Raw genomic sequence first — 14483 nt, forward strand, 5'->3', positions numbered from 1 at the left:
AACGGTGTTAATTCGCAAATAAATGCGATATTCCAATAAGTAAAATTCGCAACTTTGCAGGGAAACCCAGGCTATTAACACATTGAAAGCACTCTTTTGACCCGCATATCTGAATGTGAAATCACACTGCAACCATATACAGCAGCACATACTGCAACACTGAATTTCTTGCACTGTAATATTGTTTGTCACACATCCAAATATACGAACGCCACAAAACAGTCATAACATATATTCATTTTCCATATATAGTCCTCTTTTTTTATTATTATTAACAGAGGTCAAATAAATTCATCAAGTCATATTTACAGAGAAAGGCAATAAATATTTTATAATAGTAATAAAATTATTATTTTTTTGCATACATTTATTTAATCGTACGAGTGGCATGATTGTTAGTAGCGTCTGACAGACGATGATGAGTATATAAACGAGTGTATACTACAGCTATACCCATATGGAGAGTCGTCCTCACCAACAGTGGCTGGAGAAGGGATTTCCTCTTTCTCGAACCTTCTAGAACCAACAGAAAGTGGTCAAGAACATGACTGATTGTCAGGCAGACTGATTTCATTGGCTGAGTGACCTGGAAGTAGTCAAAATCCGACACTTGTTGAGTGTCCGGGACATTAAGAGCGATGCATCATACCTGGTTTTGCATTATGCAATTTGGTAGCTTACATTTAGGGTGATGTACGCACGATCCAAACGTAGAGCATTAGAGCGATTTCCCCAAACCTTATTCCAGTCCCTTCATATCCAGGCTCGCATCTGTTAGTTCACACACACACACACACACACACACACACACACACTATCACCACAGCTAAAGCTGATATCTGGCTAGTCAATGCACGTCGATCTAAGCTGAATCAAAGAATATCGAAGCGTTCTGCGCATTCGGCCCGAGAGAAGTCCCGCTGTCCGTTCAGACGAGATAGGCATCCCGCAGAGAGGCTCTTGAAAATATTGCACTCAAAGCTTCACGTTTACCTATGGAGGCCGGCGAAGGTCACATGACTCTGTCATCGCTCTCTCGTTGTGTCTCCATGACAGCCCATTCCAGTGGAAAATATTGGATCCTCGTTGTTGGGGGCAACACAAATGAAAATAAAAGGTTTCCCAGGTGGTGCAGTTTGCTCTTGTCACTATTCCAGAGTTTAAACGTGTCAAAGCAGGAGACGCTAGTTCCTTTATAGGTCATCCTTAGTTAATCCAGTATAAATAAAATAACAGACACCAGTTACGTTTAAAAAAAAGACCCACATTCAACAGCTGGGAGAAACTTGACGCTTCTGAAATATAAAAATAAAACATCTTTGAACTATGAAGTTTCTTGTCTCTTTTTCCGTAGCCATTGTTTATTTGTGTCCTCTTCCATGTCCTGTTTCGGATCAGAGTCAGGTGTTTGTTTCAGTTAAGGAGCATGGGGGGCGTCTCAGTTCGTTTTGGGGTTAGGTTTTAAACGCCGCGCCCTTCGTGTCCGTTTCGTTACCGTCGTGAAACGGAACTCCTCCAGAGGGTCCACTTTTCCTTTGGGGTGGCGCTTCATGAAATGCACTTCCTGTTGTGTTTGCGTGGTCTTGGAGCCTTTTTTGGGTCGACCCTTTCGGTTGAAACCCAAATACCAGCCTTTGTATTTGGCTGACACCAGCGCTGTGTAGTTGTTCTCCAAATATTCCTCCACGAAGACACACTCTTGGTTATTCCCATTGGGCTGAGGAGAAAAGACAAGATGACGTGTCAGAAAAATGGCTCACTTGTTGAACAACCCCTCAGCTGATGGTCTGATTGGTCATTAGGACTTTATGTACAGTTTATGTTTTCTCAAAGTTCATGACTGCTAACAGATTTAAAAATAAAAATATTATATATTACATAAAATATATTGGAGATTTCTTAGCAACATAGCCAAGCTGTATTTTCCAGAAAATAAAAATTTAAATAATAAAACCCACCAGTATAGTGTGTTAAGACCCTGCTGTAATTTATTTTACAATAATGACAGGTTTCTATATTATCTCACTTGTTAGCCAGCTACTTAAAATAAAATGAAATACAATTAAAAATAAATTAAATAAAACCCACTAGCATATTGTTTTATGACCCTGCTGTAGTTTATATTACAATAATGACAGGCTTCTATATTATCTCACTTGTTAAAATAAAAAAACTAAATAAATAAAAATCAAATTAAATTAAAAACAAATAAAATAAACTCCAATAGCATAGTGTTTTATGACCGTGCTGTAGTATATTTTACAATAATGAAAGGCTTTCATGTTATTCCATTTCATCTCATTAGTTAGCACACTACTAATAAAATAAAATTAAATAATTTATTAACATTTCTCAATATATGCATCTCAATATAATTTTAAAGTTTGATTAAAAACTGATCTGCAGTTTTCTGATCTGGACACATCTGAACTACCCGTCTTGCAAAGCATAATGTTTTTCAAAGAATGACCAGCTTTTGCCAACAAGACACAATAATTGGGGTCAGTTGAAACCAGCCAGTGAAGCACGTAATGTCCTATTCATGGCAGATGTAGGGGGTGTTGGTATTTCCACTAAGATTTGTTTGTGGTATGGCAGTTACAAGACGTGGAAAAAAGGACAATTTTAACTTCAAACAGCCAGCCATTTAATTTTTGTTTGAATAGATGGTATGAAAATATGTGTTGACTGGCTCCATTACATAACCATCATGAGCTGGTTACAGTAGCAGTGGTTTTGGTCCCATTTACAAACTCATACATCAAGTTGACATACACTGAACATGCAATACACGAGTAATCACATTCAGAACTAAAATTATAAATAATCAAAAGCATTCATATCGTAGTTTATTGCGGCCCAGACCTCTTTATACATGCTTGCAAGAAAAGTGAAATCAGCAAATTACATTGAATCTGAATTTGTGATAGTAAACATACCTTTCCAATAATTTTGCCGTTCTTGTTCATGCAGATGTAGTATCCACTCTCTTTCCCTTTTATTCGAATGTGACTCCCAAATGTCTCCGTCTCCACAACGAGTAAAGCTGCAGGTAGAAATAAAACACAGTTTACTTTGAGCTTGTGGAGAAAATATGATGCTCATTTTGGCAGAAATAAACACCTGGGTCATAATTAAAATAAAACTATTTAGTGTATATATATATAGACCATTTATGCAAAATATATATATTTTATTTTAAGACTGTTTAGATATTAATGTAATTGTAATTTACATTATTTCTGACAATTTCCAACAAATTCTCAAAATGTCACAAACATGTATATAAAAATAAAAACATATAAAATATAACAATTATTTAAAAACATTACTGTTGTAATAATACTTATTATTATTATTATTATTATTATTATTATTATTATTATTATTATTATTATTATTATTATTATTATTATATAATTGTAATATTGGTCTTTTTTTTTTACCAGTTTCATTTTGTTATTTTATGTAGTTGTATGAGAAAAAAACTACTTTCATGTATACTATACTTTTTTATTCAAAGCTACATTTGGCATAAGAACAAACAAAACAAAACAAAAAAAAAGAGAGAAACGTAATGATTCATCACACACTGCAACTCCCTCACAACCCCTAAAAAAATCCCCAACTCTCCCTCTCTTTCTCTCTGTAACCAGCTTTGTTAAGGGTCCCTCTCTTGGGGGGGAAGCAATCTGCAAACTCCTTGGAGCAGTTCAGATCCCCAGGGATTGGGTTTCCACTTGCCTTTAGTTCGTGCTCACTCAATCAAAAAGTTAGGATGATCCATTTGTTTAACACACTGGGCTATTCAAAGGTGCTCAAAGCAGAGAGGCTTAGAGAGCAACACCAAAACTGTCCCCTTCCAAAACAGCCCGGGGCAACATGAGAGGAACGACTAATCCATGCAGGGCACTTGAGATCAAATGAGGGTGGGAAAGATCCCGCTCCTCAGCGGCGCAGACCCCTTTAACAAGTGCATGACGTTTTGAAGCATATGCCTGAAAAATACAGCAGACACACCTTTATTTAAATGAACTCTGTACCTAAAAAGCGAATGCTTAAAGCAGTCAGCCCACCATCTGCGCATCTCTCACACACCAGCTGATTTCTTACCGGTGCAGCTTATTAATATTAAAGCACAGATGTCAACCAGACACGCTGACCTTCAGTAATGTGAATGTTTTATTATCCCAAACGGGGGTGAAACCGAAGACATTTTTGAGATGTTTCCGGGAAGGCGAGTGTTTGCTGATAAATGAGCCGTACGAGTGCAAGACCTGATCCTGCTCAAATATAAGACGAGGGGCTGTTTTTATGTTGCTTTTGCTTCTTTCAAGGAAACTAGGTGTGTTAAAGTCGTTCGCCACCCATTTTATTTCTGTAACACGACTCATTACAAAGTGAAACTGGGTATTGGGTTTTCATTTTCCTAATGGATAAAATCATGTCTGTTCAACATTTTATCTCAATCTCCACAGATCAAGTTGCAGACAGCTGTTCACACTGACTTTAAACATACACTATTGATCACAATTTTGGTGTCATTAAGATATATATATATATATATATATATATATATATATATATATATATATATATATATATATATATATATATATATATAACAACTTTATTTATTTATTTTTTGCAGAAACAAAAAGAAAGATAACTCAAACAGAAGCTGGGATATTTTGATTTGGTTAAAAAAAAACACTAAATTATACCACAATAAAACTATAAAAATATGATAAAAAAAAATCATTGTAATATGCTAATTTGATTATCTAGAAATAATTCTAAATTCTAAATCTTAAAAAAATTGTCAAAAATGTGTTTTATACTTATTTTTCAGGATGTTTTGATTTAATAGAAAGTACAATAGAAAAGTAATTTATTTAAAAAAACAGAATCTTTTGTAACATCTTTGCTGTCACTTTTGATTTTTGATTTTGTTTTTGTCTTTTCTGAATAAAAGTAATCATTTCTAGAAGGAAAAGACAATCTTGCTGACTTCAAACTTTTTCAGTGGAAATGTGAAGGTGCACATATGCACATTTGACATAAATCTAATGAGTTAACCCAGTCTGACTCAAAAAAGCAGCTCAGAATTGAGTCATGATTAAAACGTGCCCTCCTTTCCTAAAGTCTTTTGAATGTTCAAACTTATTCATGTTGACAGAACAGCTGAAATACAAGGGTAAAGCTGAGACAGAGGAGCACGGAGAGAGAGAGAGAGAGAGTGAGTGTGTGTGTGTGTGTGTGTGTGTGTGTGTGTGTGTCACCGAGTTCACAGGTGGCAGGTGTGAAGGTTTACCTGGATCTTCCTCCACTCATGCTAACACAGGTAAAGAGGATCAGCTCAGCCAATGCTGCACTGCTTAACAGACACCAACACACTAAAGCAGTAAACTACAGTAACACTGCTGTAAACAAACAATACCACACCGCTATAAACGACAACTCAATAAAGAACTCAGTCAGCGTTGCCAAAAACACCAGTTGCTATTTTTACATAAAAATAAACACACATTAACTAATCCTGCTATATAATTACTAAACATCACCGACATTTCCATAAACAATACTGAACGTGAAACATTAAAGATCAAAGCACAACTATATGAATGCAAACAAATAAGAGCGAGTCCACGTGCCGTCATGTTTTGTGTTCAAATGCAATTATTCACAGATATCGCAACGGTCACAAGAAGGATTCTTTTTATTTTGAACTTTTCTTTCAGCAGAACAGATGGGTGGATGTTTTAATTAATTATTATACTTTTGTCCACTCTCAAAATTCAGTTTGGGAAACGCTGGTATGTCGCTAGCTCATGCTTTCTCTGAATTTCCACAAGGGACACTATAGCAAACCCGAGCACAAAACATCTTCTGTGGCAACCATTCTCATTGAGATCAGCTTCTGACATCATGCAGTTTAATGGCACGGATATTTAAAGATTACATGACAACTCAAAACACTAGCAGACACGAAGCATGAATGTAAGCACAAACTAGAGACCAAATCAACAGTAAATCAATGTGATAGTCGAACGAAAACTAAATCTATGATCATGATTCATGCTAATCTCGTTCCAAACCTCTGATTCATTCACAAACCAGACATAAATAGTTCTCTTAACTATGAAGAAATGTGCAAGATCGGTGTTAGGATTTTCAGTGGTCAATATCTTCAATTACAGATCAAAATAGACCAACATAGTTAGAGAAGTATTATTTTTCGTGAACTATGCCTTCAAAATGTACTATTTTGAACCTGCTTCCCTGTTTTTACCTAATGTGACACAGACAAAGGAGTTAAAGGTATAATTCACCCCCCAAAAAAAATTCTGTTATAATTAGTCAACCTCATGTCGTTCCAAACCGAACTTTCGTTCATCTTTAGTTCACAAATTAAGATATTTCTGGTGAATTCTGAGAGCTCTCTGACCCTCCCATAGACAGAATCAAGTCAGAAACGTAGCAAGGACATTGTTAAAATAATGGACATCAGTGGTTCATTTTACAAAGTTACGAGAATACTTTTTGTGTGCAAAGAAAACAAAAATTAGGACTTTACTTAACAAATCGTCTCTTCCGTGTCACCCTATATCACCATTTTGGAAAGTTTCAAACAAAAATTAGCGGATTATTTTAATATCCTTGCTACTTTTCTGGGTCTCGATCATGTAAGGGTCCTTGCTGGCTATGGGAGGGACAGAGAGCTCATGGAAATCAAAAATAACTAAATCTGTTTGGTGAAGATGAACAAAAGTCGTACAGGTTTACAACGACACGAGGGTGAGTGATTAATGACAGGATTCAAATTTTAGGGTGAGCTATTCCTTTAAGTACAGACATAAGAATAAAACTCCATGCAAAAAGAAAGCAACAGAAACGGAGCACTAGATTTCCAAAGGATTATCAGACTCCATAAGAAACAGGATTATGCAGGAGCTTTATGGAGTCGTGTGTGTGTTGTGGAAAACTCTTAATGCTGAACAGCTCTGACTGACACAAACGAGCACAAGACTGAAATATAAACATGCTTGTATCAGTCGGCAAAGTTAAGTGCAGCATTCAGTGTGTTTATCTTCACTCCGAGTCTCTGTTCTCACACTCGTACCACTGGGGCACGCTGCCCATCAGTTCTGAGGTTTTTGTTTTGTTTATACGTTGATACATTTTGATTAATAACAGCTCAGGTTAGATGTTAAAGAGAAGAAGTTCATCTTAGATATGATATTAGCAGGCCTAGATGGAATTCTCTGGTTTTAAACACGGTTAAAATGAGTTAAATGGAGAGCACTGAACTGCGATTCTATATATAAATATCAGAGAAGAGATTAAAGCATGCTCACAATCGGAGATCGCAACAAATAAAGCCATGGAGGAAAACTTGAAATCATGCAACACAAGAATATATCTGAGTTAAATGGGATAGTACATCATTTATTCACCCTCGTGCCATTTTGAACTTCTATGACTTTTTTTCATCATGTTTCATTTCTGATGAACATCTGGCAACTCTTTTTACTATAATAAAAGAGAATGAATGCTGTCAAGCTCTGAAATGACAAAAAAAAACCATACAAGTATTTTAAAAGCTTTATAAAAGTGGTCCAATTTATTTGACAGTCTGAGAAAGACACAGACATTTCTGTTTTTACTGAAGATCTGTGTTCTTGAGAGTGAACTGAGTGAAGTATAAGTGTCTGAATTTGTCCAATGATTCGTTCAGTGCATCCACCTGATTCGGTTCTCAAATGCAACTCACTGACTACAATTACATGCACAATATTAATCATGCAATAATCTGATTATAACCAAAGTCCCTTTAAGGCATGTCACTCGGCAGCCATCTTTGAAATGGCTCTCAGGCATTCAAGTGCAGCTCCCATCTCTTTTAATGGGGAAACATCTAATTCTCTAAAACTGTTTGCACAGCTAACGATTAGGTTTCATATTTAAAATCACAAATCAAATCTGACAACAACGGTATCATAAATGGTGCTTATTGTGCTGAAATAGTGTTAAAAAAGTTTATTTCTTAGGCTAGACCAGCCAGTGCACATGAGCAGTCCTAAGCACAGGTTTGACTGTTTCTATAGCAACCAGGACTTCTAGCTGCAGTGATGCTCTGACTTTACAGATTAGCAATTGGCTCTTTTGCTCAGAAGGCGGGGCTTCGTGCGATAGAGCGGCTATATTGAGCATTGCATTTTTCTCCATTCAAAACTAAACACGACACGTCTTGGGTATTCTATAGTTTTTGTTATAACTGAGTCATGCTACAACTCTATTGTCTGATTAAATTTTGTACTATTCTGATGCTCACCGTTATAAATAACATGTAAACACCATAAACATAAATACTGTATATGTATTCAGAATATGGCTTTAACCTGAATATAGAGCTTAAACAGAATTTGATGGGCTTTAAAGTAGTCAATGAAGCTGCCACAGCAGGTGACTTTATTTTCAGTGAATAATGGTTTATTGTGCTTAGCCTACTTTTAAAACACCACATTTATTAAATCTCTGTGTCTTTATTAAGAGCCTCAGTCATTGCAAAGAGTAACCTTATAACTCCCTGATTTTTGTTTAACAAAAGAAACAAAGTCCTATAGTTTTGGAAAGACACAAGGGTGAATAAATGATAACAAAAATGTCATTTTGATTTAAGCTATATATTGAGTTCAAAAGCAGACTACAAACGGAGTGAAACGTTACAGGTTCTTCTGCGTGGTTTATTCAGAGCACAGGAACACTCCCGTACCGTACTTGCCCCCATCGTCTCCATTGGCGTTGATCTTCTTGCCCAGGATCTGTACATGTTTCCCGGTGGTTCGGCTGTAGAGCTGATATATCCGCACCTGCTTCCGACTCACGTCGTCTCTGGTGTGGTTCTCGATGTAGAACCGGAAGTCGGCGGAACTCTGGTGAGATTCCTAGAACCAGCAAGAAGGAAATATGTTGCTGTATTTCTCGATTCACGTTTAACCCCATGCATTTTAACACTTCAGTTGGGTGCTTTATGCTACATTACGTATCTCTCTTTACGCTACATTAACAGCAGATCGTGGATTTAGTATTTTTAATAACTCGTTTTCTTGTAATTAGTACAGGATTTGTATTTGGAATTGATTGGTCGCAGGCCTCTTTGATCTGGGCTGACTGGCATTTTCAGCAAAAAATAAAATAAAATTCTCTGTGTTTCAAACTCTATCAACTGATATTACTTTCATTTTGTAAAACAAGAAGTTGGGATTTCATAAAATGAGGATTGACTGGAAAGTTTTTATTACGTGCCAGAACAGTGGTAGTCGTTTCCGAGGAAAAGTATTTTTCATGTTGATGAAAAATTATGACGGCACACTTTTTTTTTTTTTTTTTTTTTTTTTTTTTTTTAGGAAAAAACATTTTGCCATGAAACATTCACAATAAGTCCACGTATCGTGTACAAAGTCAATAGGGTGACATTTTAATATCATGTCCACTTCACAGCAGAAACTGAATTTGATTCGTATTCATAAAACCTTTGCATAATTGATACTGTTGTTAACTCGTGCGTAACTGTTTTGAAACAGATTGTATTGTACAAAGCCCTATATAAATAAAAGTGACTTGACTTATTTTGAAGTAATAAAAAAATTCAGTGAAAGTTCAGATCGCTGTGAATCCTGCATGTTTTAGTGCCCGTGTCTCTCTCTCTCTCTCTCTCTCTCTCTCTCTCTCTCTCTCTCTCTCTCTCTCTCTCTCTCTCTCATTCTCACTAAATAAAACATCTGAATACGCTGAGCCTGGAGCTACACCGAGAAGTCAAGTTTTCAATTTCCACAAGCAAGTCTCCAGCAATTATCCACCTGAAAGATCCAACTCTGTCATCAAACAAATATCTGCCTAAGGTAAGAATCACACTCATAAATCACACATACACACCTGTAAGTATGGGAAGTACATGCACACAACTGAAGACTGCTGCACTGGTACGCACACACACACACACACACAAACACGCAAAGCGCTAACATAATAAAACACAATATAGCTTGCCATGGCATCTCCTGTCACTCACAATCACAATCACCCCAGGCTTTATATGAAAATCACCAATCCACTTCTCATCCAATATCCTCCTATCTTTCCTCCTCCTCTTCTGTCATCCTTCCATATGAGAGGAAAACATATATACCTCTAAAAAGCCTGGAATCTCCGTCCCAGCCAAGACTACTCTCCCGGGCTGAAACGAGGGGTAATTATCCTGTAATGAGCTTTTATGTGGCTTCTCTCAGGTGGTTAATTACGCTCACATTACATGCTTCCACTCCATGTTATTTTAACCTCGGCTAATTAATGACATTTAGGGAGCGTGAGGGGAAAAGCGCAGCAAAAAAAAAAAAATCTTTTCAACAGAGTTGAGAAAGAAACTTCCACAGAGATTCACGCTGAACGCAAGGCCGCTAAGAAATACATCAGCATGACACAGCTGGCTAAATTAACCCATTAATGCAAGAATTAGAAATGAAAATCACTTTAAAACAATGTGGTTAATCATTTTTCCCCAAGATAATAAATAAATCTAAATAAGAGATTAAACGCATTGATAAAAAACACTACCTTTCAACAAATCAAGTCAGTAAGACTTTTAAAAAGTTTCCGAAAGATGTTTCTTATGCTTACTAAAATCAGTTATATTATGAAATAAATATTTTAAATATTACCATTTAAGATACTTGTTTCCAATTTTAATACATTTTCAAATGTGATTTATTCCTGTGCTGCAAAGAAGAATTTTCAGCAGAAATTACCGCAATCTTCACTTTCACGTTATAAATGTCTCTGAATAAAAGTAGTCATTTCTTTAATAACAAATTCAAAATAAAATTAAATAAATTCATAATTTCCCCAAACTTTCAAACGGCAGCATATATTTCTAGATAAATATACTTGAGAAGAACTTTTAAATGTGTGCTATAATAAACAAAAATAAACACTATTGCATTTAGGACAGTCGTAGAATTATGCGCAGAGGTCAAATGTGGTCCTTCGTAGTGACTTGAATGTAAAATTATATCCAAAATCATGAAAGCTAAAAAAAAATAACTTTTAGAGACCCGCGTTGTTTTCGACAAAACAGCTACACGCATAATAGTTGAAGTTAGATAGCCAAACATCTTCTAGAAAAACAAACTTGACCTAATAAAGTAAATTTTTAATACATTGCATTGTACTAGATGAATACGCAGATTACATTCAAACAGGAGTCATCATATGCCGGTCCCTATTACGTCAAACACAGAATCAAGGTTCATTCTAAGCTCTTGGCCAATTTCAGCTCACGAAAAGCACACACACACACAGATGCAACTCCCGCGCACACACAGCCTCTCCTCTGAAGGATTTATTCTGAAATCTGGCCATCTACTCAGACACAGAGGTGTGTTTTGTAGACAGTTGCGTACGGACGGGAGCGGGAAGGCAGAGGGCATGCCTATGCAGGGAGCGAGCCGCGGCCAAACATTTTTATCACGCCGCCCGACTCCCTTCAAAGCCAACCTAGGCAAACGAATCTCGCGGCGACTTCAAAAGCCCGGGCCCCGTCCCGAGCAATCTTGCATGTCAGATAGGCCCTATCTGCAGACACCATTCTACGCGCAGGATGCATCTCAGGAAACAACGCTTCACTGCACCGCCACTTAAACTGTGCTTATCGCGCCGTCTTTCACTGCATCTCCTTAATAACAACTTTGTTTGTTTTCTCGAGGAGAACCTACAGCAACAATGCAGGCCGCGGTTAGCAGCAGAAGCAAGCGATACTTGTACTCCGTCTGTCAGTGACCTGAAGAACTATACTGTCGTCCCTGCCACACTAAAGCCTTGTTTGTGCCAAGTGCTTCGGAACAAAACTGAACGCACAGAATTATATAATCAACATGGGTCTCGTTTCTTCAAAGCGGCGGCTTTTGTTCCTGGTTTGAGCGGTGATCGCCCCCTTCTAATACGACATTCTGATGCAAGTTTTATAATCACAATGCCTTGACCCATTTGCCGGGAGAAAAAAAGGCTCTCATTAAGCTGTTCCCGCCTTGTGAGGAATGTACATCTGTCAGTAGAGACGGATTTAAGGAACTGCAGATATCTAATTACTTATGCGTTAGGTATATTTTGTCGGTTGAATTCAAAGGATTAGTCACCTTCCTCAAAGTCTTGGGAGAGTCTTGAGATTGCAGCTAGCCTTACCTTAAGAGCTATTAAAAAGGGGAAAAAGGTGTCTTTATATTTATAGATGCATATAGTTGATGCACACTACATATGTATACACTTGAGATTTCTATATTATATTTTTTCTAATAAAAATTCTATGAATATATAGATATGTAAATATTTTTTCTAAATGTATGTACTATATAAAAGACATATATTATGCAAACAAAAATGTTTTTGTATGTGATTAATTGTGATTAATTTTATGTATATATATAAAAAGAGACCTTTTTAAAGAGAAACATTATGTATTTTATATATATATATATATATATATATATATATATATATATATATATATATATATATAGCTTACTGTAATATTACTGCTGCTTCACTACTGCTGTAGCAAATACATGTTTTATTACTTTTATATGCATTTTTATTCAGTCTAATCTTATTATTCTTTAATATGCAATAAAGTTAATTTGGAGAATAGTTTTTATGGACAATACCTATCCAAGAAATAAGTATTACACACACAATGCATTTAACCTCCACTAAAAAGGTCACTGAGTTCATAAAATTTAAATGCACAAATCGCTTATTTTAGCATTTGGCCTGAAATTCGGGCAAAAGGTGAGTTTACTAACTATTTTGAATGGAAACACTTCTGACTACATTTAAGAATGATTAGATTCATTGTCAAACATAAAAAAAGCACAAAATGAAAACGTTTAGAAAAAAATTAATTCAATTCCTCTGGCGAGACCACCAACAAATCCAAAGTCTCTTTTTTTTTTTTTTTTAATTTTACAGCCTCTGGGGTGTAGATTTCCCATGCCTCTGTTTTCAAAAACCTTAAGACAACAAATTAAACGAGCTTTGTGTTTGCGCACCGGCGGCACATCCTCATAATCCCTGCCTTAATCCAGACCCATGACGACAGACTTACCTGCAACTGGAAGTAGAGGACCAGAAAATGTAAACACCTGGAAAGAGAAGGAGAGAGAGAGAGAGAGAGGGAGAGAGAGAGAGAATGAGAGGGAGAGACAGAAGGGAAGTAAGGAGGGGTGAATCACAAGCAATTACAGCAGATAAAAATGTAGCAGTTCATCTTAAACCTGGCTTTGAGCGACTTCTATTGGCAAGAATGTACGAACTCAACGTGAATCGAATAAAGTATTGAGAATGGTCCTTACACGTAGATGAACCTTGACGGCAGACCAGACATCTTGGTCAAATACACCTGTTTCCAGCGTTTGCCGCTCCAGTAAGTGCCGCGCGGAGCCCCGCCACTGTCTCACGCACAAAATCCCGGAGGAGAGGTGCAATCCCAAAGAAAAGAGAGATGTAAGAAGTGTAAACGTGCCGCTGGACGCAGCATGAGGCTGTTTCTCGTTTGAAAAAGAGCGGAACGGACGCAAATCGGTGTCTTCCCGCTGGTGTCCCCGCTTCTCCGCGGTCCGCGCGCGCTGCGCTCTCTCGCCAAAGCGCGCAAAGATTGAATCGGTAAGAAAGGCTGAAGCGGGGTGTCTCCTCCTCGGCGAGCAATCCGCGACCTTTAGCGCTCACTCTTGATCCAGCATGCGAGAGGAAAAAGATAAATCCCGTTCGTACCTGCCGAAGTCACCTGAAAGCGCACACCTTACGTGGATCGTCCCGAGCTTCCCGTGTCCATTGTTTTGGAGAGGGGAAAACTTTCCCGACAAGTCAGGAGAGATGAGTTACAGTTAGAAGTCTCTTCTTTAGCCTGGTCGTTGCTTCACTGTTATCCGAGTCGTTCGTGCATAAAAGGCGCGCAGAGCCGTGGCGAATCCTGGAAGAGCGCTGGGTGATGGTACGGGACTGTCTGTATGTGTGCCGAGGAGGGCTGGAGCGCACTGAGGGGTTTTGGGTTGGTGGTGGGTGGAAACCTGTCAGTGGTTTTGCACCTGATAGGGTGATCTGAGAGAGTCCATCGGTGCGCGGAATGCGCCTTTCCTCTGTCTGAGCACGGTTTCCTTTGCGCTTCTCGTGGTTTCTTAAACTCTTTCGCCGATTCGATGAGAAGCTGCGAGAATTCCTCGCGGATTTCACACACGAACTCGTAAACAGGTGCATTTCAGTTGAGCAAAACTAGACACGCGGTGCTGAGAGAACCGCATTCTCCTCTGATGGGGTAAAGGGAAAGAGGCGTTACACTCACTTTTTAAAAAGCCTAAGTGCATACTAGTGCTAATATGAGCCAATGCCATTGAGTTTCAATAAGTTAGTTAATAAAATATTTTAATTACTTT

The 14483-nt window shown here is 37.5% G+C and overlaps 1 protein-coding gene across 2 annotated transcripts; it reads right to left on the bottom strand.

Moving 5' to 3' along the window:
- Positions 1-245: 245 nt before the first annotated feature.
- On the bottom strand, positions 246-14262 carry fgf24 (fibroblast growth factor 24). Of its 2 annotated transcripts, none has more exons than XM_043256661.1 (5): positions 13407-14262; positions 13160-13196; positions 8786-8948; positions 2940-3046; positions 246-1717 (listed from the first exon to the last, which is right to left on the bottom strand). In XM_043256661.1, exons 1-5 carry the CDS (start codon positions 13436-13438, stop codon positions 1439-1441), a joined length of 618 nt encoding a protein of 205 aa, XP_043112596.1. In that variant the 5' UTR covers positions 13439-14262; the 3' UTR covers positions 246-1438. The 2 variants fall into 2 exon arrangements, with proteins under 2 accessions (XP_043112596.1, XP_043112595.1); XM_043256660.1 differs by having other exon boundaries at positions 8777-8948; positions 13407-14258.
- Between the last annotated feature and the right edge of the window lie 221 nt (positions 14263-14483).

This window comes from Puntigrus tetrazona, chromosome 14 (genome assembly GCF_018831695.1).
Source record: "Puntigrus tetrazona isolate hp1 chromosome 14, ASM1883169v1, whole genome shotgun sequence".
In the NCBI taxonomy this organism is placed as follows: Eukaryota; Metazoa; Chordata; class Actinopteri; order Cypriniformes; family Cyprinidae; genus Puntigrus; species Puntigrus tetrazona.

What these genes read in the sequence shown, in the direction of transcription:
- fgf24 (XM_043256660.1), bottom strand. Translation starts at nt 13,438, where the DNA reads ATGTCTGGTCTGCCGTCAAGGTTCATCTACGT. An exon ending in CCGTCAAGGTTCATCTACGT is followed by an intron (nt 13,197 to 13,406) that starts GTAAGGACCATT and finishes TTCTCTTTCCAG; the next exon opens with GTGTTTACATTTTCTGGTCC. An exon ending in TCCTCTACTTCCAGTTGCAG is followed by an intron (nt 8,949 to 13,159) that starts GTAAGTCTGTCG and finishes TGCTGGTTCTAG; the next exon opens with GAATCTCACCAGAGTTCCGC.